This window comes from Lepisosteus oculatus, chromosome 14, assembly GCF_040954835.1.
Source record: "Lepisosteus oculatus isolate fLepOcu1 chromosome 14, fLepOcu1.hap2, whole genome shotgun sequence".
Taxonomy (NCBI): domain Eukaryota; kingdom Metazoa; phylum Chordata; class Actinopteri; order Semionotiformes; family Lepisosteidae; genus Lepisosteus; species Lepisosteus oculatus.
The window spans coordinates 12,426,972-12,453,293 of record NC_090709.1 but is presented as its reverse complement, the minus strand read 5'-3'; the positions used below and the strand labels follow the sequence as shown (position 1 = coordinate 12,453,293).

The window sequence follows — 26,322 nt, the reverse complement described above, 5'->3', positions numbered from 1 at the left end:
TTCGCTGGTTTTAGAACTTTGCTGTGCTTCCTGAATCATTTTTCAGCGTTATAAAGTGGGTGTAGAGGGAGCGATCTCTTTGTAGAGCAGTTGACAGGCTGGAGATGTTCAGACTACTCTCGTTATTTCTCAAATGTTTACATCATTTTTCTTTCACGCTAGGACGCAACTGTGTACATGGGCTTGGTTTTCGTTTCACTGATTCTCATTGAAGATTTGGGAATTAACGACGAAAGATTCAGTTTGGCAGAAGGTTTGGTTCACAATGGTCTTGAAGACATGCCCATGTAGAGCAGCGTGTGATGATTTGTACTATAAAAGACCAAGTGCTCAAAGTGACGTCTGCGTTTACCGTTGAAACTTTTCATCTCGGGCGCACTTTTAGAAAACAAAGATAGAGTAGTTGTGTTGTATCACCCTAAGACATCTGTTAGCGGAGTGGCGCAGCGGACCTGTGCTGGGCTTGTAACTCAGAGATTGACTGATTGAAACCATCCTGAGCTATGTACATTTTATGCACGATTGATAAGCACACCATCAGTTTAATGAAGTACATTAAAACTGATTTTTATCTCGTGTGTGTGCAAGCTTCACACTTACAGTACTCTTTAATCTTTACCAATAGCAGATGCCCAAATGTATCTTTGGTTGTTCTGAGATCCTTGATAGTTTCCTCAAATCCTTCAAATGAACATCCATTTCAAAGCAATTATGTTTAATTTTATTACAATTAAGGTACATATACAAAATATCAACGCACATTTGTATAATGCTCATTTAATAATGATTGTCAAGGATTATCAAGTTCTCCAACAAATCTGTGTTCTAATTTTAAAATATTTTAGGATACAACGGGTGTATAAATGAATTCTCCTGACAGCCAGTTGAAGATAAAATTCCACACGTGAAAATGGTTTTCTTGGACATTGACAGGTACTTAATTGTTTACTTGTAGTTCCACATGAGTAAAATAGATATTTCCTGCAAATTTCCAGAGGGCTTGCGAAGAAATCCCATCAAGCTTTAGCAGAGATTATGGTTACAGCGGAACAGTTTGAAGCTCGTCCCTTAGTGTGTTTGAACCACCAGCCCTTCATTTAACAGCTGCACAGAGACACACTCCCGTTGCTTTTTGCCATTCACACGTTTGTAGTTAAAGAATTATAAAATACTGACATTTTCCTGCCAGCCGGCAGTATTTCTTCTGCACTGACCATGAATAACCAATAACTTTATTTCATCTTTCGCAGTCTGTAATCCTTAGAAAAGGAAGTGAATACTTGTATTAAGCTAAATCAAGCCGACGGAGATGCACTGCCGTTGTTTTTCTCCACTTTTCGTTGAAAGGAGAAAAATCACTGACATTTTCTTGCGGTATTTCTTCTGTCCTGCTTAGCAAGACTTATATTTTATCTTTCAGAAGTTGTATGAATTTCTTGAAGTTCAGAAACAACTTGTTCCACAAAGGAAATGAACACTTGGTTCAAAGTAAATCAAGACGTATGTATCTCTCGCCGCGTGTGCTCTTATCTGTCCATATCTCTACTTTTCTCTCACTCTGACAGTCTGTGCAGAGTTTCTGAAGAGGATGTAACACCACTTGGCAAAGAGAAAAATTATCAGAGGCAGAATAAAAAATCATTATTCTCTTCTCAGTCAGATTCACAGCTCAGAGACAATCGGACAGAAGCTCCATACTTCTTTTTATCCGTCAATCCAGAACCAGAGGACATTCAGACAATCAGTGCTGTTACATGAATAATATCAGACAGAACAGCCTGGACTCAGGTCACATTTTCCCATTTTCTCCTTCCTCACAGCCACTTAGAGACAGAAGAGCTCCTGGTTCTCCTCTCTGTGAACTGGGCTCAAGACTCACTGATCTGTCAGCTGTGGACTCTGTTCCAGGTCAGAAGCAAGAAGCTTCTATTAACCCTTTCCAGGACCTCCAGCCCTTCAGTATTACTTTCTTTACTGTATGTCAGTCTCCAAACATGTTTTATAAATGTTTTATAACACACGTGAGTGTGGAATTATCTTTTTATGTAATAAACACAAGTAGTGACACTTTGGTCAGTACACCGTATATTGATTATTAATAGCCGATTGGCCGATGGTCGTGTCTACAGTAGTGACCAGTTGACCAGTCTGTAGCTCTCAGCAGTGGGACTCAGATCACACAGAAGAAGACCTGTCTGTGTGTGATTCCACACCAGCCCAGGGAATCACCAGCTCTCATATGTCTCTCACAGGTGTCTCACAGTCTTATAAATTTACAATTAGCTGAATTATTGTAACAGGTAATCAGACTACCTATGGAACTGAGAGCAGGCTGGAAATAAAACCAGGATACACATTTTAACCTCCAGGATCAGGTTCCTGATCCTCCTGGCTTCTATACTCTGATGATTCGTTTAAAACATTTAAAAGCACTTATTACAGGGACTTGTGCTCATTCTCTACTGCTCCACACGGGTACGCCTTGTAACACATTAATCTGCGAAGTAAACTATTTTTTTTCCTGTTTAATGAATTTCATTCCTTGGTTTATCACTCTCCTTTTACAACTGTTATGATTCGCTTCTCTTCACAGCCCGGTGTGTTGTTTTTTGGGGGGGATGTTATATCTGTAAGAAAAGCCCCCCAGGCTCCGGACAGTAGTCTCCTCCAGCGGAGACGCGCTCTGCTCTGTTACAAAGAGCGCTGTGACATCACAGACACCAGCCTGAGCACCTGGATCAGAGAGCAAGACCGCGGGAGGCACAGGGTGCGCACGGAGGAGAGTTATTGATCACTTATCTATCGAAAACCAATTAATTCAATTAAAAAAACGTAGAATAAACAATTAGCTTCACCAATTGGTGAGTACTGATTCTTTTTCTGGTTTTGATCCTTTTTTAAATATCTAGAAAACAGTCAAAAAAGACTGTATCGATCAATTACCGTAGTGCGTTTAATGTAAAAAATGTTCAAACTGAAATTAAACAATGATTATTCTTCTTATTATTTAGGTAACTGTATCCTAGAGCTAAAAAAATGTATTACAAGTTGATAAATGTATGTAAGTAACAGTTTACATGTATTTTTTCCCGTGTTTATAAATCATAAGTATGGTAACCACGGGGACAGGCGCCATGTCACTGTGCGCGTCTAGGTGTATCGCGTTCGTCACAAAGAGCGATGTGACATCATGGGTAGCAACAAATACTAATACTAGTGTATTCATATTAATATTAATGAGAGTACAACTGGTTGTTTTAATGCTAGTGTTCATGTGAGTATTAATGATGATAGCGCTACTGATAGTTTTAGTTTTAATGTTCATATTCATGTTAATATTAAATATAATTATAGTGTTACTGTTAGAGAATTAACAGTAGTAGTAGTAGTTTTAATACTACTGTTATTCTAGCATTACTGTTATTCTCTTTGGGGGAATTAAAAGCACACGTGGTGAGTGACCTCGTGGTGCAACGGTAGCGTGTCTGACTCCGGATCAGAAGGTTGCGTATTCAAATCATGTTGAGGTCAGCTGATGTGTTTGCAGGTGCTGCTGGTGCTGAACCTGGAAATTACACCATGCAGTTGAGTTTTAGCTGTACACCACATAAGTAATCTGAACGAAATAACAGCGCAGTACAGAACTACCAGTCAGGAGCTTATGCAGCGAATCATCTTGAACACGGCAAGAGAAAAGGCATACTGCACATCTGCGAAACATCACGTCCGACTTTAGAGACAGTGATATCAGAGAATGGAAGTTTCAGACCTTGTTTTTTTTTACAGGTTCAAGCAAACCTGAAAGTTAGAAAGTGTTTGGTCACTTTTGTATGAAAAAGTGTCTGAAGCCTGTAATTATAATTTGCCCTTTTTTAATTGTGGTTGAAATCCACTCCCATGTACCAAGACCTTACAGTATATTCATGTTTACTTAAATGACGGACTATTGGACATTAGTTGGTATTTTTTTTTTGTAACGATTTGCTATTTCATGCAGGAAAGAAAGGAACCCAGACCCAACGTTTGCTTTCACGTGGGGTTCATTTACATAATGGACATCTATTTCTGAGGAGCCTGATTTGAATCACACAACCCCGGTAGTAGTCGAATCGACAATCTTATAAACCGAAATCAGATGCGTTATCCATTAAACCACTAGCCCGTCATGCAAATTAATTGCACCATGGTGAGTTCAGTGCCGCTACTAGTAATACCCCACCCCCCATCTTAAATTTCTAAGTGAGAAACGTGTTTTCTACATTTTTTTTAGTTTTAAAAAATCATCACTTTTAAGCAGACAAAGCCTTTATGTGTCGCTCTGAATTTCTAATTGATTTAGAATTCCAAGACAAAAGCGTTTCGTTCCACAACGGCGTGAAATGATCACGTCTTTCACTCTACTTCTACTTAATAAAGCAGATCTTGCTAGGTGAGCATTTGCTCCGGTAAATTAAGTCACTTTTCATGTTAACTCACTTCTTCTAAACACAACATTTCCCGGTGCATGTTTTCTCCATGAAAAAAGACATTTTCCCTTACATGATTTCTTGTTTTGTTTCATCGAAGTGTACAGAAAGAAGAAAGAAAGGAAAAGTGTCGTTAATGAACTCTGCCGCCCTTGGGAGATTGGACATGAAAAGTGCCCAATAAAAGCCATTTCTCTTCGTTTCTCTTACAGTCGGGGCTCCTGTTCCGTGTAAAGGAGGCAGCTTTGCTCAGCCAGCAGACTCAGGGCTTACTGAATGCAGGTGTCTCAGAGCGGTGTGTCCAATTGGCAGTAAAAGAAGAGAGTTCTGCTGGTGTCGTGGCTTAGATGGTTAAAGCGCCTCTTTAGTAAACAGGAGATCCTGGGTTTAAATCCCAGCGGTGCCTTTCTTCCTGTCTTCTTGCATCGTTTATTGTTATAGACAACATGCTTCTGCATTAAGTTTAATGGAGGTGTTTATTTCGTTTTTGGCACAACTTGTTTTTCAAGAACTCCACACATTGCGAAAGCTAAAATGCTTGTCTTTGTTATCAGTTCAAAAGAATTACTGCCAGCTGGCAAGAAAATGACAACGATTTTTTTTTTACTTTAGCCAAAAATCTGTGAATGTGGAAAAATATGACATGTGTCAGTTTCTATGGCACACTCAGTCAGGGTGTGCTTCAGTTAAACACAACGTTCGTAGATCAAACGCACCCAGAGACACACTTCGAATTAATCCGATCTAAACATTACCTTCTCTAAATGTGATTGAGTTTCTTTGCACGTCCTTAGCCATCTTGATGTTTGCAGAGATTTTCAACTTTTGACACGAGTCAAACTACAAGTAAATAGTTGAGTACCTATGTCAATATCGCCGGGAATGTGAATATAAATGTAAACATCAATATTTCTGCTGTCTCCTGAGAAACACAAGTATAGAGTCAAAACACAATAAATAATGCTAGAAAATTATTCAGTTAACACCCAGATGTGACAAAACACATTTAAGACTTACATCCCCTTTAAATATGTATTTCCTTAATATCAGTTCTCTTCCCTCCCCAGGATACCTGCAAATTCACTATATCATATTAAAAGCTGTGTGTAAGTCTTACATGTGTTCTGTCACATCTGGGTGTTAAATTAATAGATGTGTTGTGTTATTTAATATGATTTGACTCCATGCTTGTGTTTCTCGGGAGAAAGCAGAAATATTGGGGATTTGCGGCTACAGAAAATAATGTGAACTTTACAGGCAAAAGTTAGTTTACGTTAAAGAAACAAAAACTTATTGTCACCCTTTTCAACTTGATTATTTAAGACATTTGTTCGGAATAGTATATCTTCTCATGTCTGTGGCTGTTATCCTACAATAACGGTGGTGAAATAGCAGGAATGTGCGGAAAGAATCGGAGATAGAACAGAAGACTCATCTAGTCGATAGTAAGGTTGTGTAGGACCGCACACACTTCGATGTCAGTGTTGAGTAGTGTGGTTTAAAAGCTTCTTCACGAACCAGGAAGGAGTAGAAATCTAAAGTCTTCTGATCCGTAATCAGACACGTTATCCATTGTACCATTGGCGTTTGTATTGCATTCCTATACAGCACCACATTGAGTTCAGAGCCGCTACTAGTAATACATCGCCCCGGTCAAAAGTTTCTTCAATTAGATTCATGTGTTTTGTACGTGTGTCTAATTACTACGTCTTTCATTATGTCTGGTTTAAAATAATGTATCTTAAAAACAGAGAAAGGGTTTATGAGTCTCCCTGAAATTCACACACGAAGAATAAAAAATATCGCGTTTAAAAAGAATACAGAGATGCCGGCGATAGAAAACTTAAGTGCGCGCTATCACTGAACTAAACTCCCGATCGATAAGTTTGCCGGTTGCTTTTTAATTGTGTTAGGAAGAGCAAATAGTCCACAGTGTACATTTTAAAGGTCTAAGCAAAACAATCAGACGTGAGGATTATTCAGAACAGGAGCCTCTACTTCTTTGTATACTGAGCTTTCGGGTGAACGTCAAAGTGAAAGACAAATTCGCAATTCACTTTTTGATTAAGGAACAAGAAAACACCATCCTTCAAACTGGATTCAGACCAGGGACATAAGACATACTCACTGCTTTTTCTACAGTTTTAAGAGCTAGCAACTGAGCTATCGAGAAGTCTAAAATAAACGTTTTGTCACACGCGTAGCCCAATGTAGTGTAGTGTTCCTCTTTATTTAAATCCCAGTTCGACATCAAAATACTCACTCCCATAGTCTCGTTTAGTAGAAGAAATGGACCAGGCTTCTACTCTATAAACGTCAATAGTTCTTATAAAACATTTGAAGGGATATCAGTGCAGGTGGAAATTGACACTTTTTCTTTATGATTTGGTTTTGATTTTGAATCGTTATATTATTAAGTTTGTGCTTTCTCTGTTTTTATCATATAGTGAACTTATTTTTTAAACAAATGCTTACAAAGGCAAACAGGGCACACAGTACAAGCTACTGTGCACTTTTGGGAGTATACGAGGTTCGATATAAAATCGCAAAAATGTAAAAGGAGAAAATACCCCAGACTGCGTGTAAAGTCCTCCTTGAGGTATGCTTTCAAAATAGCTGCACCAGGCACTTGGACACAGATAAACATAGGTATTTAAAATTCAGGAATATGAATGGTCAATTGCTTACAGTTGGGTTTTTACGTTTCGTATTTAGCGATTTGTGTATAAATCTTTTAACAATTCATTAAAATGCTAACAATATGTAAAATAAAAACAACAGCAACGTTAAATGGCGGGGAGACGGGCAGTTTTTTTTTACAATCAGATTCCAATCTCTAATGCTGTGTTTGAGAGCTTTATGTGAGAGCTTACTGTACATAACTTTCCTTTTCTCACATTTTCTGAAAACTATTCCAAAGGGGCACCTGTCATGGACGTCCAAAGGGACTAACCATGGGGAGTAGGAGAGCGGAAAAAGACCCATATGCGTAGCGGCGAGACGGGAAAAAGGCCCGGGCTCATTAGTGCAAAGAGTTCAGGAATGCCGTATAGAAACCTATGCCCTCAGGGAGCGGACGTGGGGCGCCCTGGTGCTAGGCGGGTCTCAGGACATCCAAACGTCAATGCTGAGCAACGACAGAGTGCAAGACCCAGAAATATATAGCCCAAGGGAAAGAGAGGGACAGGAAGGACAGCAGGCTGGAAACTAGGGACAGGACAGAGAAGGAGCGCCCTCTGGCTGCAGAGGGCGTGACAGTACCCCCCCCCCCCCCCTTCATGTCAGGCACCCTGTCAAGATGTGAGTCGCTCTTGAATCAGAGCGGGGTGACACGGGCTTCTGTTCTGATATGGTTGTACGAGAAGCAGGAGGAATTGCTTTACTCGTATTGCTTCATGAGCTGAATCAGGAGTGAGACATTTCGTGTGTTTGTGCATATGTCAACGCCTGACCTACATCGTAAAACTAAATTAAAAACTAACATTAAGTTGTCAGAGACATTCATTTATATACAAACAAGAGACAGACAAAGTAAAAATTCTTCATTAACTTGTCCTACACTGATCAGACTATTTGAAATTGTCTGATTCAGCCTGTGTAGTTCGTGCTAATTAGAACAACGCCAGTACTGAACCCTCATCACCGAACAGACTATTTAGCACAAGTTCAGCTGCTCGCCAGCTTTGTTACGCACAGTTTTGCATTGCTATTGAGCTCAGAGCAGGAGCTGATCTTCAGACAGTACCGTGTTAAGTAGTCTGCAGCTTCGTGCAAAACAGTTCGACAGTTCATTGCAATTTACCCAACGTGTTTTCTATAGCTTTCAGCTGCAGTTAATTTACATAAAGAAAATCTACTACTGGTTTAAAAGCAACATGAGTCAGACAGGAGTCAAACCTACAATCTTCTGATCCAAAGTCAGATGCATTATACATTACACCACTGGCCCTAACCTTATGGTGCTCAACAGCACCATAGTGACCTCAGTGCCACTACTAGTAATGCATCACCCCCATCCAAAATTTCTAAGTAAAAAAAAAACTTTTTCTATACTTGTCTGTTAAAAAATATGATATCTTTAAAAAAGACAAAGGGTTTGTGTGTCACGCAAAAGTTTTGATTCATTTCGAATGCAAAGTAAAACCATTTTCTTCCAAGAAATCATAAATTGGTCTCATCCTCCATACTATAATCCTCTCTTGTAGTAGTAAAGCATTTTGAATTCAACCGAACAATATATTAAAGGAACAAGTAATAGGTTTATTCCATGCTGAAAAGAGAAGAGAGAAAACACAATGTTTCAGCTATGAAAAATTCTTCAGGTTTGTTTTCTCTCTTCTATTTTCAGCATGAATTAAACCTACAATATTACTTGTTTCTTTGCAGATATGCATGCTGAAGTAGCTATCCACCTGAATATATTAAACGATTCATCTATACGATTAACATAATGTTCTCCTGAATAACTACTCAAAAGAAGCCACAGCTCAGGTGTTAGAGAGATTTGAAATCAGATCAATGGATTTAGAGTTCAGACTGCGAACCGACAGTTGACACAGGTCTTTTATAGAACCGTTTAGATTTTTTCTACTTTGTACCCGTGACATCATTGTCCTGCTTGCAGCCGAGCCCGACACACAGTACCATCTGGTTTCTGTCGCTGGGCGCTCACCCTGTGGTCCATGTGGGTCCTAATGCCCCAGTATAATGACAGGGGACACTAAACTGTAAACAGGTGCCGTCCGTCGGCTGATAAGTAAAACTGAGGTCCTGACTCTCTCTGGCCTTTAAAAATCCCAGGTCGTCTCTTGAAAGAGTAGGGGTGTAACCCCAGCATCCTGGCCCAATTTTCCAATGGCCCTTACCAGTCATGGCCTCCTAATAATCCCTAAAAAAATCTATGAACTGGCTTCATTACTCTGCTCTCCTCCCCACTGATTGTTGATGTGTGGTGAGCATTTTGGCACAGTATGGCTGCCGTTGCATCATCAAGGTGGGGCTGCACATTGGTGGCGGTAGTGGGATTCCCCATTACCTGTAAAGCACTTTGAGTGGAGTGTCCAGAAAAGCGCTATATAAGTGTAAGTGATGATGATAATAATAATAATTATTATTATTATGTAAATTGCAATAAAAATATAATATTTGTTTCAAAATCGATTAATGTAAAAACTGATAAAGCTAATGCTTTTTTCAGGGCTATATCTACTTAAAAAAAAAAAGAGAAGTGAAATTTGGAGAAGATGCACCAGCGGGTGCCTTCACATCTCCAGCTTCAGTCTCGCCTGTAGCTGCGAGAAGGTTAAAAGCACACAAGTGATCTGTAGACAATGTTCGGGGAAGAGATAATTCTGTTTTCAACACAGGGAGTGAGAATGAGCTCAGTCCGGCTCCCAGCAGAATCCATTCTGGTTTGGTTACTGTTAGACTGTGCGTCTGAGGCTCTTTGGATCACAATGTGAAAAAAAAACAATTGCTCACATCGAGAGGAAGGGAAGATATCATGTTTAAAAAATCAGAACCGAAGATTTGGATCTGGGGCCTCATACTTATCAAATTATTAAAATAACAGTTATTAAAATATTAGATTGTGTTTCTGCAACATTTCGTGCACACTACGCCATTTTTATCTAAAAATAAAACAACAGCCACAACAAGGGCTATACACGCAGTCTGGGGTATTTTCCCCTTTTAGATTTTTGCCACTTTATATCTAACCTGTTATACTCCCAAAAATGCACAGTGGATTGTACTTAATAAAAATGTACAATTCACCGCTGGTATAAACAGATGTGTGCCGTGTCTGCCTTTGTAAGCATTTGTTTAAAAAATAAGTCCACAATACGATAAAAACACAGAAAGCACAAAGTTAATAATACAACGATACAAAATCAATACCAAATCATAAAGCCAATTAAGTACAGATGCAGCTATTCAAAATACGCGGTAAAAACCCGCGGTACAGTAACCTGCCCACAAGCCACCGCAGGGGACCGGAGGGCACCGCGGTAAGTGATTGGCTGGCCAAAATGACCGACAGGGGCACTCGTGGTGCATTGGTTGGTAGTGCAAAGATTTAATCATTTAATGTCTTTACTGTGCACATTTTAATTCGCTTAGTTTTGAATATTTATATGGAATTTTACCACTAAAGGGAAATTTTAGTAGCTGAGCATAAAAAGAAGAGGAGCATAACGCATCTGAAGGTCATAAACGATATTAATTTAGGAACATAAACATTACTGTATGTACATAAACTGTACTGTGTATGGCTGGTCTTGGTAGTTGAAAGAAAAAATACATACCAGTCTTCCATTTCTCCCTAAACATTTTAAGCATGAAAGTTTTATGAAACGGTACCCAAATATGCGATTGCTGTATGGAATGAATTTTAAATTAAAAAAATTATTTAACACGAACATTAAGCTGTTTACATCTTCCGCCTGAGAACAGTCACCCGTTGCTACCCAACGCAGAAACATAGCCACTAACTAGCAAAGAGAGGACATTAGCTACCCAATATGATAAAGAAATAAATGATTATTTTGTTTATTTCTTTTGCACATTTATTTGAACATTTCCATCGATTGTACAAGCACTTGGAAACTGTCCAATCCCTAGTTCATCAGACATTTTACCGGTCTGGCGCCGGTCTGTGTCTTCCAGGATATAATGCCAGCGAACTCTTGTTTTTATGTCCACTATAACAGACAATCTCCTTTGCTTTTAACCGAGCGTTTAATAATTTCCTAAAATGAAAATGATTTACTTTATTTCCCTCACGGGATCAATAAAAGTATCTATCATCTGTCTAAACTATGGGACAGAATTCTGGGGTCTCCCCATACCAGAGATTATGGTAGGGCTTCAGAATGGTGATTGGCTGACACCATCTGACACCCCTCTGATTGGAGAAAAAAAGACGTGCTGGTTTGCTATACATACTGTACCAGGAAGAGGATTTCTTTCTATTCAAAACGTGTATTTTAAAAGTTAAAGAAGTAAAAACCTTACAGCGTACACAGATTTCTAAACTGATCAGGATCGTTATCTTTGTCTTATGCATAATAATGTTCACCGCTCTGTCCAGCAAATTAATAATAAACTTTATTTTATATAGCGTTTTAAACGAATAAGTAATTAGATTGCTCATAAACCTAATCACTTGCTTTTTCTTTTTATTTAGGCTCAGATTTCAACTATAGATCGTATTATTAATAACCATAATAACAACCAACCAACAAAAACAACCATATAAACATAATACCAACCAAAAACATAGATAACAACCACAATACAAAATCAAATATATCAAACAATTTTACTCTTGCAAATTCCTCCAATTATCATAATCCCGCCCCTTATGCAAAACCAAACCTTCCTCCCATCCCAGTTTATCCTGTTTATCATAAACAAAATCCACCTCAATTTTCAACATAAAGCATTACACAAAATCAATACCTCAACACTCCATACTCAACAACGATAATTCACAAACAGCCAGAACATGTAACTACACATTCCCAAACAGACCAAATTTCCATAGCCCCGCCCCTTATGCAAAAACAACATCCCTCCCCTGTTCTCTCTCTCCCCTGGCGGTTGTAATTGATTTTATTTTCAAATAAATTTTAGCAAAGTCATGTATTTTAAAAATCTTAAGATTTTTATATTTATGTCTTTATTTAGTGGTTTCATTAGTGACAAAGGCTAAACTTTCTTGGAAAAATATCTTTTATGTAAACCATGTTTGCTATTAATTCATTCAGGGCTAAAATATGTTCATTGTCTTCTAATGAAAGAAGGGTTCTTTCGCCGTAGTCGGGTTGAAATTAGAAGCTTGCCACGCCCGGACTGTTACACCAACGCATTAGCATGTTAAAGCGATTTCATTGAGGAGCCTAGCCTTTAACTAGTAAGTACTGTACTTACTGGGTTTTTGAGGGGGGGAAGGTGTCTTTCGCTGGAAATCTCGCCTCCTACTTTGAAAATACCCGTGAAACCGGTTCAATTCGTCACAGCCAGCACTCCTGCAGAGAGGGGGGTTGTACTTGCAGTGTATACAGTACACGCGTTATGCTCTTTGTTAATGTCTTAGCCAGAACATATCATTATATCTCATTTTGTATTTCTTTCGTTTTCCCAGCCTAACAGTATTGTTTTTAACCTGTAAAGCGCTTTGAGGAGCCACCTTTAAAGGCGCCATATACAATAAAGTTCATTATTATTACTATTGTAAATTTGCTGGACAGAGAGGTGAACATTATTACACAGAAGACAAAGATAGCGATTTACGTTGCATTGTGTATCGTGCTGCTTTAATACAGTTTTAAATAATTAAAAGTCTAAACAGTATCAGCTTTATTTATGGGTTTTAAATAAAGGTGATTTAAACGCGATTTAAATCAATATAAATGTTTTTATTGTAACGCATAGGTGACTATTCATTGTTATTAAAATGACTTAAATTCGATCATGTTGTGGTATTTAGAAATATACATTTGTTTGGTGTGAGTGAAGTTTTATTTAATCTCTGAGCCATACTGATTCTTCTGGAAGCCAGTTTCCGCCAGGGAGTTAAAAAAAAAAAACACACTATGGTATTCTCTCCAATGCAGTGCAGTTAAAAACATACCTCTGATGCTGCACCTAAATGAATATCGTTTATGACCATCAGAAGCTTTATGCTCCTTTTCTTTTTTCCAGTGGATTGAACAGGGAGAGGCGTTTCATGATGTACTTTTCACTGATGAAACAACAGTGGCTCTGGAACAGTTTTCAACCATGTCGTTTTATAAAAAGGGGAGATATGTACACTTTACTGAAGCTAAAAGTTTAGCCTTTGTCACTAATGTAACCACTAAATAAAGACATATAGAAATCCCTACGTTACAGACTGTATATGGCTGGTATTGGTAGTTTAAAGAAAAAATACACACCAGTATTCCACTTTCTCCCTAAACATTTTAAGCATCAGTCTTACATGTGGTTATTTCGGAAACGTTTGTACGTGCTCCTTCTGACCATGTTACTGTTTACTGTTACTGACCATATTAAGTTTAAGTGCCTGTGGGCACTTTTCCTGTCCGTGGGGGGTGGACCGTCTTTCATTAGAAGATTAGTCTGTTCTACTCTGAGAATGTAGAGGGGGTGGAAAGTGCCCGCGGTCATTTAATTAGTATTAAAATTCGCACTGATTCCCTTGTGAAGATACGGACATAGGAATATTCGTGCGTGGTCAAAAAATGGCATAAAAACGACAAAGTGAAGGCTGTGAAAACATTCACAATGTACTTTATACACAAAGCAAATATACCCCCCCCCCCTCTCAATTCAATTCAAGCTGCTTTATTAGCATGACAGATGGGTACAATCAGTGTTGGGTATTTACTTTGCTTTGAGATGCCACTTTTAAAGGTGATATATAAAATCAAGGCTTTACTTGCTTTAACTCCGCAAGTCTAAGTTCTTGTGTCTGTCCCATTCGAACCCGAAAGTATTACAATATGTATCTTTATAGCAGGTGGTGTACAGCTTTTTAGTATAGATTACACTTTTCTAAAATGTATTTAAAAAATAAAAACGATTACAATCTAATCTTTCCACGTTTGATCCCAAAATAAATCTAAACGGGGAGAAAGCTATGCTGAAAGTTTATTAAGATACTTAGAAGACAAAGATATCAATTTATTTGCATTTGTCTGATTGTGAATCAAAAAACACATATATTTAAACCCGCATTTGCGATTTAAATCAAAACGTTATTTAAATCAATATAAATGTTTATATTGTAACGCCTAGGTGACTATTCATTGTTATTAAAATGACTTCAATTTGATCATGTTGTGATATTTAGAAATATAAATTTGTTTGGTGCGAGTGAGGTTTTATTTAATCTCTGACTCAGTGATGGCCTGGCATGGTGAGGTGCGCTGGCAGATATGTGGTGTTACGCAGTGGTGGCGTGACACGGTGGGTGCCTTGGCAGCTGTATGATGCAGTGGTGGCCTGGCACGGTGAGGTGCGCTTGCAGCTATGTGACGCAGTGGTGGCCTGGCACGGTGAGGTGCGCTGGCAGCTGTGTGATGCAGTGGTGGTCGGGTATGTAGAGGTGCACTGGCAGCTGTGTGTTGTGACGCAGTGGTGGCCTGGCACGGTGAGGTGCGCTTGCAGCTATGTGACGCAGTGGTGGCCTGGCACGGTGAGGTGCACTGGCAGCTGTGTGGTGTGACGCAGTGGTGGCCTGGCACGGTGAGGTGCGCTGGCAGCTATGTGATGCAGTGGTGGCCTGGCACGGTGAGGTGCGCTGACAGCTGTGTGATGCAGTGGTGGCCTGGCATGGTGAGGTGCGCTGGCAGCTGTGTGATGCAGTGGTGGTCGGGTATGTAGAGGTGCACTGGCAGCTGTGTGTTGTGATGCAGTGGTGGCCTGGCACGGTGAGGTGCGCTTGCAGCTATGTGACGCAGTGGTGGCCTGGCACGGTGAGGTTCGCTGGCATATAATGAATATATTTCCATGGATATAATACAACTGTTATTATTGATCACCGAATTATTGTACTTGACATGACTTCATTCAGCCTTTCCTGAACGTCTATGACAGGCAGAGAGAGTGCTGTTTCTGGTGCGATCTTTTGCAGCTGACATTTCACTGTTTTAAACAAACAAGAAATTAGATTGCTCATAAATCACTTATTCTATATAAACACAGCGTAATTGCCCTCCGAAAATCCTCTTTTTGTTGTTCGTTTTAGAGACCTTGATCGAAACTGATTTTAGATGTCAGAAAGGATTTATTTTCTCTGTATTTCCTACAATGCTTTGTCGAGATTTTAACTTTATATCTAACTTTATATCTAGGCTCATATTTCAACTATAAATCGTACAGTGATTAATAGCAGTAAATACTGATGTTTTGCGCCCTACTACCACAAAAATATATGTTTAAAAAAATGTCAAGTTCCCATAAAAAAGTCATGCCTTGGAGTATAGACCCCCAAAGGAATGCCATAGACTCAAACTGCAAAATAAACACATACAGAAAGAAAGTATTTGTATTGTAATTGCAAATCCTGGTACTGTATGAGTGATTGGTATGACTTTCCTCATTACAAATCTCTTATTAGAATTTAAATTTCTCTGTAACTCCAGGTCAGAACAGAGAAAATGTAACTGCCTTAAGGCGTTTACGATTATGAAAAATAGAAGGATAAGCATGATACGTATGTCTTCTGTAATTTTCTAAGTCATGTTACTGAGCACCAAATCTTATTGAGAATATGAATCCATTTAAGGTTTATACCATTAAAGTAACAGTTTATTCCATGCTGAAAATGTTTGTACCAGACTTTTTTGAGGCCTGTTTAATTGTGTCTGAAGTCTGATGTTTTATTGTTAAAAAGATCCATGAAAATGTCACTACTAAAGTTAGCTGGTACTGTTGGTATTGTAAGTGGCAAGTAGAGCTCATATTTTAGATTTTGTGTAGTTGCTAGCGTTGAACTGTGTGTTGGATGCACATGAATTGAAGGAATGGGCAAACATAGCTGATGCAGATCCACAGAGCCAGCATATTAAGATGTTTATAATTAGAGGCAATTTGTTTAAATAACTAGGTATGGATACTGATGTGCAAGAGAGGTGGAAAGGCTGTTTCCTTAAGCCAGCACTATAAAATATTTTATTCTCAGTGAGATGCTGCCATTTCATAGTGGGTTTCTAACACCGTGTATAGTTCCATCCACACAGTGCCTTTACTTCCATCCATTTCTAATCTCTTTATCCAGTACAGAGGATTTGGAGCCTATCCCAGTAAGCAACGGACACAAGGCAGAATACACCCTGGACATAGCGCCAGTCCATCACAGGACAGACAGACACAAACACACACACCAGGGCCAGTTTTCCCATAAACCAATTAACTTACCAGTATGTTTTGGAGTGCGAGAGGGAGTCATATCACACATATGGAGAAAAACCATGTAACCCAGAGAGAACATGTAAACCCCACACACACAGGATGGCAGGAATTGAACCTAGGACCCCAGTGCCACAAGATAGCAATGCTAACCACTTCGCCACCATTATAAATGGATGGATATCTTAGTTATCTTTCTAGTTCACAGGTTTGCATGCATAATTTAATTTTGAAAGCCACTGAGACATCAGGTACTACTGTTGTATCTATGAAAAAGAAACAAAACAAAAAACATACTAACAACTGTGCCATCCTACTCCTTAGTTAATACATTTTATTATTCATAAACAGTTAACATTGTTAGCAAAATATTTTGAATTATATTTAACCCTATTTTTTCTTTAGTTTTGTATTTAACTTATTATATGATAGTCAGACTTAATGTATATTTGAACACTGAAAATATATTTTTACAAGATGCGGGGGAAAGTGCAACAGCTTATTACAGTGCTAAATTTAATATTATTGATTGCTTATAGTTTATGCTAACACCTAACTTTCTTAATTAGATGTATTTAAAACAGTGAACTAAGTGTAACATACTATTCAGAAATACAATCGAAAATAGTTTTGTGGTGTTTGTATGGATGAAACGTTTCTAAAATGTATAACGTAACAAAATTAAAGACGATTAAAATCTGTAATCTTTCCACTTGTAATGTCATTAGACAGAACAACACGTTTCTGGTTTGTTTTAATTAGCTAGTATTAGTTAGTAGTTAGTAGTTTTAATTTAATTAGTATTGCAATTTGCACTGATTCCCTTGCGAAGATATGGACTTAAGAATATTCGTGCCTGGTCAAAAAATGGCATTAAGCACTTAAAATTAATATGGTTAATAATAGTAAACTGTAACATGCTGTAACAAGATCGGTTAAACTGCGAAGAAAATGCTTTCAGAGAAAATGTTTCAGGTGTGAAGAACATAGATCTCCAATGCAATTTCAACCAAACCTGTTCCTACACACCCTGCCCCCACTACCATTAGAATATACACAAAGCACTGAAATCTTTCGAGCTAATGATCAGGTGACCCGAGAGAGAGCGAGAGAAACACCAAGGGGTGCGGAACCAGGGAACTATTTAAATGGAAAACGGGCGATCTCCCCAGACTGTCCGCCCGTTTCACTGTTACCTGGATACCTCTTTATTTAGAACTCACTAACACTGATTTTTAGTTTAGAAGGATTCAAGTAGGGTTTTAGATGAAAGGCAGCGACCTTAATCAAGCCCAAATCATAATTGAACCCATTCAGAGCCTACATTACATTTTAGCGTTTCATTCTGAGCAGAAGACCCTCACACCTGAAGAAGGGGGAGGTGTCTTTCGCTGGAAATCTCGCCTGCTTCTACTTTACGAGTACAACCCCCTCTCTGCCGGAGTGCTGGCTGTGACGAATTAAACCGGTTCCACAGGTTTCAATCACAGACCATGTGACATGGGAGTCAGGAAACTAACACACAGCGCCACCGGATTTGATAATGCTATAAAAACGCTATAAAATAATGTGACTAGGCATAGAACAAGTTTACAGCACAGTACAATAATAAATGCTGACCATGACTTTAGAAGCATAAATTGCCTTACACTCAATTTAAACACAAGCTGTCTTTAGCCCTCTAAGCTGATTCATACAGAAATGTAGAGATCCAGGCTCAGAACACACAGCTTCATTAGCGAATACATATGCAGGACAACTAGAGAAGACGTTTTACAGAGGATGGATTTTTAGAAACATCCCATCAGTGACATCACTGAAGTCAACTCCTAGGTACTGTAACTGTCGTGTGGATAGTTTCACAAGAATCAGACAAAGTTTTATCTAGAACAGACGCTTGTTCTAGATAAAACTGCAAAAAAAAACAACAACCCATAATGTACTACTTTGCGGCTCTGTTTGCCCAAATCATATATTCACAACGTGAAATTTAGAAAATAATATTACGTAACCAAAATCCGCAATATGGAAACAGAACCTGTGTAATTGTTGATAGATGATGTACTCGTAACATTTTACAAGACAAACTACAACATTTAAAAAAATGACTTGTATGTACTTGATATCTCTAATCAATCCACGGCGACATTGTTAAAGCAGAGTCCCAGTAAAACGAAACTAAAACGCCCTGCGCATACCGTTTCGCGCTTCTTATTAGTTGCTCAAAAGTAATTTGACCGTATGAAATGCATAATATAAACCTAGAAACATATACGTGAGCAGTATTTACGTACTGTAGTATCGGTGTTAAGACATACCTCTCAAATACTGTAAATCAAGTTAAAAATATCTCAAGACCGATTCTGGTCATAATGAAACCATGTTTCGTGTATGTTTTCTTTAAAGTACCGAGACCAGCCATATACTGTATGTTTATGTTCCAAAATTAATATCGTTTATGGCCTTCACACGCGTTGCAGTATGCTCCTATTCTTTTTATGCTCAGCTACTAAGATTTCCCTTCAGTGGTAAAATTAGATATGAATATTCAATACTTAAACGGGCACAGTTAAGACATTAAATATACATATACATACTGTATACAGTACAGTTTTCATACAGTAATATGTTTATGTTCCTAAATCAATCTCTTTTATGAGCATGTGAAAGGCATGGTGAATCGATTCTCAAAAATTACTGTACTTTGCATGATTGGAAACAAATGCGTGATTTCGAAATGCTGTGGTGTTACTTTTACAAAGACGGTCAATGAAAAAAAGAATGTTGACCAGGGCAATACTTTGAGTTTACACTTACAGCTTGTCCAAGGTCATCCATTATTAATACTATTAGTAATATCTTCGTTAAAGACTTTGATGGCCACAGCTCAAACATGAGAGGCTGAGCTTTATTAGCACCACTTGCCGAAATTCCGGATACTATTATTTTGCTTGTCATATTATAGGAGAATTTACGGTAACTAGCAGTATTTACCGGTAACTCGCGGTATTTACCGGTAACTTGCGGTAGACTGCGTACAGCGTACCGGAAAATAATGCGGTATCGCCCACGCATTTTGAATGGCAGCATCTGTATGTCCCCCAGCTCTGAGCCCATTGGGCCTGCTGGTGTGACCAGAGCTGCAGCGTCGCCATGCTGGTGGGGGTCAGTTTGGCTTTTCTGTTGGAATGAACAGGGGGGTTACATGATGGTGCTGTCTGTGGTCTGGCTGTCCTGCTGGTCTGGATGAGGGGTGCGTAGTGTGGTGCAGGTTCTTGTCCCATCCTGCTCTTGGTCCAGGTTGGAGGGTTGCACCGATTCTGAGTCTTGTTAGCTGGTATGGATGGGTTTGGGGGTGTTGATACCAGAGTGGTCCGGGGGGGGTGCAGGTGTCTCGGGGGCATTCTTGTTTTTCTGTGAGTTCAGGTTGATTCTGTTGGTTTTGCCACGAATCTCCCTCACGCAGGCAAGTGCTCCCGCATTCCTACGAGCTCTCCCCGTACCAAACGTGCACGTGTCAATCAGTCCTCTGCTTAAACCTTCATCTGCCCCCCGGTCATTGCTCACGATTGAGATTCTCTCCCGGAGCTTACGTACTAACTACACCTTTGCCTTACTACGACTTCTCCCCTGGACCTCGACCCCGCTTTTCCGACTACCGCTTTAGCCACTCGATTTTGTACCTTCGCCTGTTTTACGCTTTCTCGGATCCTGACCCCAGCCTGTCTCTTCGTTTACGCCTCTGCCTTCTGAATCCACACCGACGCAACTTCTACGCCTTCCCGGACTCCGACCCCTGCCAGTCCCTCGACTACACTTTCGCCTGTCGATTCTGTGCCTACGCCTGTGCTACGTGTGGAAGACCGAGTCAAAAGGTCAGGACAGTGACTATGCGTTGGAAAGGTTTTCTGTTCACACCTAAGACCACTGTCTTAGGTGCAAACTAAAGCCTGTGATTCCTCACACCCATTCAACCAGAGAAAATTGAAACAGATTGTAGGATGCCAAATGGCACCCCCCTGTCCTGTTTGTTTGACTTCTGACAGTGCCCCTTTCCTTGTATGTTCCTTTGGTATGTTAAAGTATTGCCTACTTTTAATGTATAAAAAAGGAAAGTATAACTTCAGTCCAGTGAGCATGTCTTGAGTGCTAGGGGAAACCCTTTCTCTGTGATATGCTCCCCTTCAGCTGATTGTATTAAAGATCTCTGTTGACAATCTCCCAACCTGAGTGAAGACTGAGTTTTCTTCGACATACGCCTTCCCGGACTCGGACCCCTGCCTGTTTACTCCGACTACGCCTGCGTCTCGCGCCAACCCTACCAAGGGCACCGCATTGGATCCCTATCCTCAGCAGTCAGCCCCTGCGTGACAGGTTCTGAGTGTCTTGGTTACATCCGTTTGAGTGTATAGATGAAAAAGCTATTGAAGAGCACCCCGACACCCCCCACCCATCTCGGTGGAAGTTGCCATGTTCAAAAAATCCTAAAAAGATAATTAAAGTTTCACACAACAAAGCATGACTGTGAAAGGTCAGGAGGCCTGCCTAATGGTGGTGCTGGCCCCACTAGCACCTCTTCCAGCAGCAACCTTAGTTTTTCCCAGGAGGTCTCCCATCCAGGTACTGACCAGGCTCACACCTGCTTCAGTACTGAAGGCTGCTGATTATGGCCAGCAGCCATATCACCCTGCAACTCACAACTGGCAACCCACTGAAGCTAAGCAGGTGTGAGCCTGGTCAGTACCTGGATGGTAGACCTCCTGGGAAAAACTAAGGTTCCTGCGGGAAGAGGTGCTAGTGGGGACAGCAGGGGGCGCTCACCCTGCGGTCCATGTGGGTCCTAATGCCCCAGTATAGTGACGGGGACACTATACTGTAAACAGGCGCCTTGCTTCGAATGAGATGTAAAACTGAGGTCCTGACTCTCTGTGGTCATTAAAAATCCCATGGTGTTTCTTGAAAAGAGTAGGTGTGTAACCCCGGTGTCCTGGCCAAATTTCCCCATTGGCCCTTACCAATCATGGCCTCCTAATAATCCCCCTCTATGAATTGGCTACATTACTCTGCTCTCCTCCCCACTGATAGCTGATGTGAGGTGAGCGTTCTGGTGCACTGTGGCTGCTGTCACATCATCCAGGTGGGGCTGCACACTGGTGGTGGTGGAGGGGAGTCCCCATTACTTGTAAAGCGCTTTGAGTGGAGTGTCCAGAAAAGCGCTATATAAGTGTAAGCAATTAATATTATTATTATTAATGAGCACAACACTTGATTACAGTAAAAAAATCATTAAAAAATAAAGAAATGTTCCACAACTCAAAGCAAGGTTATATAAGGTTAGGGGAGCTGTCTGATGTGTAAAACACCTGGTTGCAGCACTGTGGCTGTTGTGCTTGAAGAGCTATTGACTCGTGAATAGCACCCTCCTATCACCATGTACCGCCTGTCTAATGGTGCCATATTGAAAACATCATGAAAAAATAAAGAAAAGGGACACAACCACAGCAAGATTGTGTAAGGTTAGGGGGCCTGTGTGGTGTGTAAAACACCTGGTTGCAGCACTGTGGCTGTTGTGCTTGAAGAGCTATTGACTCGTGAATACCACCCCCCTATCCCCATGTACCGGCTGTCTAATGGTGCCATATTGAAAAAATCATTACAAAATAAATAAAGGGGCCGCAGCCACAGCAAGGTTGTATAAGGTTAGGGGGCCTGTCTGGTGTGTAAAACATATGGTTTCAGCAGTTCGGCTGTTGTATTTGAATTGCTATTGTAGCGGCAATGCTTGTTAATAAGACAGAATTAAGCGTTGGTATGCTGTCCTAAAGGAGGCCCCATCTCACCCTCCATCTCTGTGGTGCAGCCACAGAAAAGTATTCATGCAGGCTGATTTGAAATGTTTTCTTTTGATAAGGAACAAGCTCCCAGACGGGGATGCACTTAGCTAAGCCAGGCTATCATGATCAATGGTCATCCATTGGCGCCTATCAGTCTAGGGAGTGCCGAATACCATGTGGGTCTCCAATGCCCGCCAAACTCTCAACCAATCAGCACACATCTGGGTCTTGGTCAAAAAGGGAGTGCAAGCTCAGATCGGGGCTCTCCTTGGCCATTTTCGCACATCCTCAGAGACAATCACGTGACAACTGCTGTTGTCTGCAAAAAGACTTGGACTTTGTTCTAAGCGCGAGGCCGAGGATCCCGTACGTACTCAGAATTCTACCAACGTGAATGCTCCGCTTGATCAACGGCAGCCTACAGTTGGACCCTCGTCCACAACCTGAATAGCTTATTCAGAAGCAGCGCTGGACCGGGAACGAACCAGCTTCTTCCCAGGCAAAAGAGTGACTTGTGAGGACTCGCGGTCACACTCTGTGCATAGAGACTTTCTACTAGCCAGCCGGACTGCTGGTAGATCCCCTCGGAGCAACGACTGCCCTGCGCGCCGCAGTCAGATTCCTCCGCCAGTCCTACTCCGAGCTCCACCTCGACTGGTTGGCCGGTAGCCAGAGAACGCCGACACAACGCCCATTGGACAACCGCTGCAACAGAGGCTGCAACAGAGCCTGTCAGCTGGTTTGGTGTTCTTGCCGGGAGATTCCAAATCCATACACAGTGGATAAGTAAACCCCATGTTCTACATTGCGTCTCGAGAATTCAATTGTACCTCAACACAAGTTGTTATCAATTTAATTCATGAGTAATGTATTTACTTCCGAGTTTAGAGTAACAGTGGGTAATAACACTGATTAGCGATTTGATAACCGAACGATATATATTGACATATATTCTCTGTTTTGTATCTCTTTGTGTTTGCATCTCTTCGAGATTATATACCTTGTATATTGATAACCCTCACAGTAAGGTCTGCCGCTCGTATCCAGGCAGACTAGTATATCTTTGGTGCACAATTTATATTAATAAATGTATCTCGTGTATTGAACCCGTGTGTGTGCGTTGTTAGTTGTTCTGACGATTGATTTTCTAAAAGCTACAACGAACAACCTCGTGATTACTGTTACAATTAATAATTGTCTCAGTAAACCCATCAAACCACTACATTTAATGGCGTCCCTGTGCAGGCGAGTTTAGAATGAAATGAGAATCAATCGCACAGAATAACTGATGTTGCTGTTAGTTCAAGTTCAGCACAGCACCGCGGCTTCTATACGCGAATACCGGGTGTGCTGATAACTGCGTAAAGAAATCCCCCTGTTTTCTGGCATTTCGTGTAACGTGTGCTGATTGGAAATCCATCTGCTCGGGTGTTTAGATTCCATACTGTATTTTGGTAAAAAGGAAAAAAAGTAATACTCTTAAAGTTTCTCTGACGTAATGACAATGGCTGCTAAAATGTCTGAAGTGGAGTCGCTTATAAGTACTATTTCTAGCGACGACAATCCTGTTTACTGGAGCGGTATCGAAAAGTTGAACTTTGATGATATTGAGAAGCTGCAAGTAAATCTAGTAACTAAGGTAGCGAACCAGCTTAACACAGGAGGGTCTGTGAATGCAGTTCAGGTCCTATCGAGTTTCGCCTTAAATCTAGCTAAACAGCTGGAACTGTCTTTGTCCGAGCTGACAAAGTTTCAAAAGCTTCAGGGAAAGCTAGAAAGATATAAGGCGGAGCGAGTTGAGTTGTTGGATATAATCAGAGAAAAGAGAGTGAAAAATGAGGAAAGTGAAGACAGACTCAGGGAAGTTTTAGGTATATTAGATGACCTGTCTGCTAGAGAAACTGCGGCTGAGGTAGCTAGGAGAGACCTGGAAGCGAGCTTGAAAGAAAAAGAAAAAGAAATTGAGAGTTTAAATGAGCTCAGCCAGGAAAGGCAAAAGGAGTTAGATGCTGCCCTACTGGAAGCAAAACAGGCTAGATCCCACTTGCATGCCAGCCCACCTAGCAGCCCGGAGCGCTCACCCAGCGCGCCGGGAGGAGCTTTCTCCCGGCCAGGGTCTGTGGTCAGATCGGCATGGGGGAGATCGCCGAGTCCTGCGCGAGACGCAAGGGTGATTCAATTCAGGCATAGACCCCCTGCTCCTGATCACGGGCGTCCTCCTGCCCGCGGAGAAACCATAAAAAATTAACCTCCACTCCCTGAGGCAGTTAGCCAAAGATGTAGAAAGGTTTGACCCGTCAGTGTCAGGGAATAATGTGGAAACCTACATTGATGAGCTGAGATATACTTTGCAGTTTATGCCTGAAGCGTCCGAACAGGAAAAGGCTATGTTAGTAAGGAAAACTACCAGCCGAGCGGTCCACGAGTGGATGTCTAGACAAGGACCGGAGGTCTGTAATAGCTTTGAGGAGCTGTGTCAGGCAATGATCGGAGAATTTTCGGCTTGTATCGATCCCATATCTGCCGTGGCCGCTGCGCATCATATTAAGCAAGAAAAAGCTGAAGCCCCTCGTGACTATTATGAGAGGCTTAGGCGCACTTATTTTGCGGGGCGGAATGAAGAGGGTTGCGAAGAGAACGTGAATTTCAAAGGTTTATTCATTGCTAATCTGCATCCCTCAGTCAGGAAAATGATCGTGATGCACACTGATGCAAAAGCGATGAAAATGGCTGACATTAGAAGGTTGGCTCAAAAAGCCTGGGGAGCTGAAGTTTCTGCCTCTTCAGAGCGAAAACCTGCTAAAACGGCCGTGTTCGCCACTAAAGCCAGCAGGGTTGACGACTCGCCTCAGCTCGAGGGAGCTGAGGTTCCTGAGCCCTATAAGCCCCGGCGCAAAATAGGCAGGCAGGACCGCACTAAGCGTCAGAGCCGCCGGGAGCGCTACGGGGAAGGCAAGGGCTCAGGCAGATCCTATCATAAGGCTGAACAAAGGGAGTCGACTGCAGCCCGCCTGGCCCGGCTTGAACAAGCCCTGCTTGAGAGATCAGGACAGGGTAAACCTTCCGCACCGAATGCCGGAAGCGTGAATGAGCTGAGGGGGACCACGCCCCTTCTCACTGGAGGAGGCTGGGATCCGTCCCAAGCCCCTCCCTCAGTCTATCTGTGAAGAAGGCTGTGACTCTGAGTTGGGCGCTGACCCCGCCCCTGAAGTCAAAGAAAAGGCAGGCTTCCAGCAATTCTTAGGGAATCTCAGCCAGAAAGGCAAAGCAAGGTGTATTTATATCAAGGTTTCTCTTGAAAACGTCTTAGATAGAGAAGCACTGATTGACACTGGGGCTGAAATTAGTTTGATGTCAGCCGATCTACTCAGCGAGTTCAAACGAGTAGCGAAAGGAAAAGGCATCAGACTTAAGGTAGAACCGTGTAAGATAGATATTTCCAGCTATACCCAGGATCATGCCAGGATCACACACTGAGTGTGGGTGGCACTTAGGTTCGGGCCAATGAACGTGGTGCATCCTGTTTACGTCTCTAGGTTTAAAACAGAGCCACTACTCATTGGCCAAGACCTGCTTGACAGGCTGGAGCCTCTGGTGGACTGCCAGCGTGGAAAATTGTGGGCTCAGGTCAAAAACCCTAAGCCTGTTGTACAGCAAAAAGGGGGGTTCAGTGGTTATGCTGTGATCACACAGTACCCACTGAACACTATAGCTGAGTTGGAGGTCCCACCTGGTTCCTCTGGACGAGAAATAAATGTCTTGCTTTCCAAAACTACAGGGAAGTCCTGCCCACGGTCTCCCAACTACAGGAGCAGTGCTCCGAGCAGCTGCTTGACCCGCCAGGTAAAGCACACCCCTTTTTCATCCCTGAAGAAGAGTGGATCTCCCTGTCCGGTAATGAATGGGAGTCCTTTCTGTGCATCCTGGCACCTAAGGGGGACCAGGACTACCACCCCATGGTGGTGGGAGGGGTCCAGGTGGCAGAAGTGCAGGTTGATGATGTAATTCTTAGCCTCAGCTCTGAGAAGTCCATAATCAGTGAAGTCTGTTCGAGGACCTGTCGCGAAGCTGTCAGGTGACCCTGGTGACGCAGTCACAGGTTCTGT

At 41.3% G+C, this 26,322-nt stretch overlaps 1 protein-coding gene across 1 annotated transcript in view; it reads right to left on the bottom strand.

Annotated features, from left to right (window-relative positions):
- The window catches only part of LOC138243427 (scavenger receptor cysteine-rich type 1 protein M130-like), a 359,441-nt gene that overhangs the window by 26,047 nt on the left and 307,072 nt on the right, over nucleotides 1–26,322 (bottom strand). Inside the window, exon 4 of the mRNA XM_069199028.1 lies at nucleotides 12,183–12,198. Within this exon, the coding sequence (XP_069055129.1) occupies nucleotides 12,183–12,198 (16 nt within the window). The remainder of the gene's footprint in view (nucleotides 1–12,182; nucleotides 12,199–26,322) is intronic.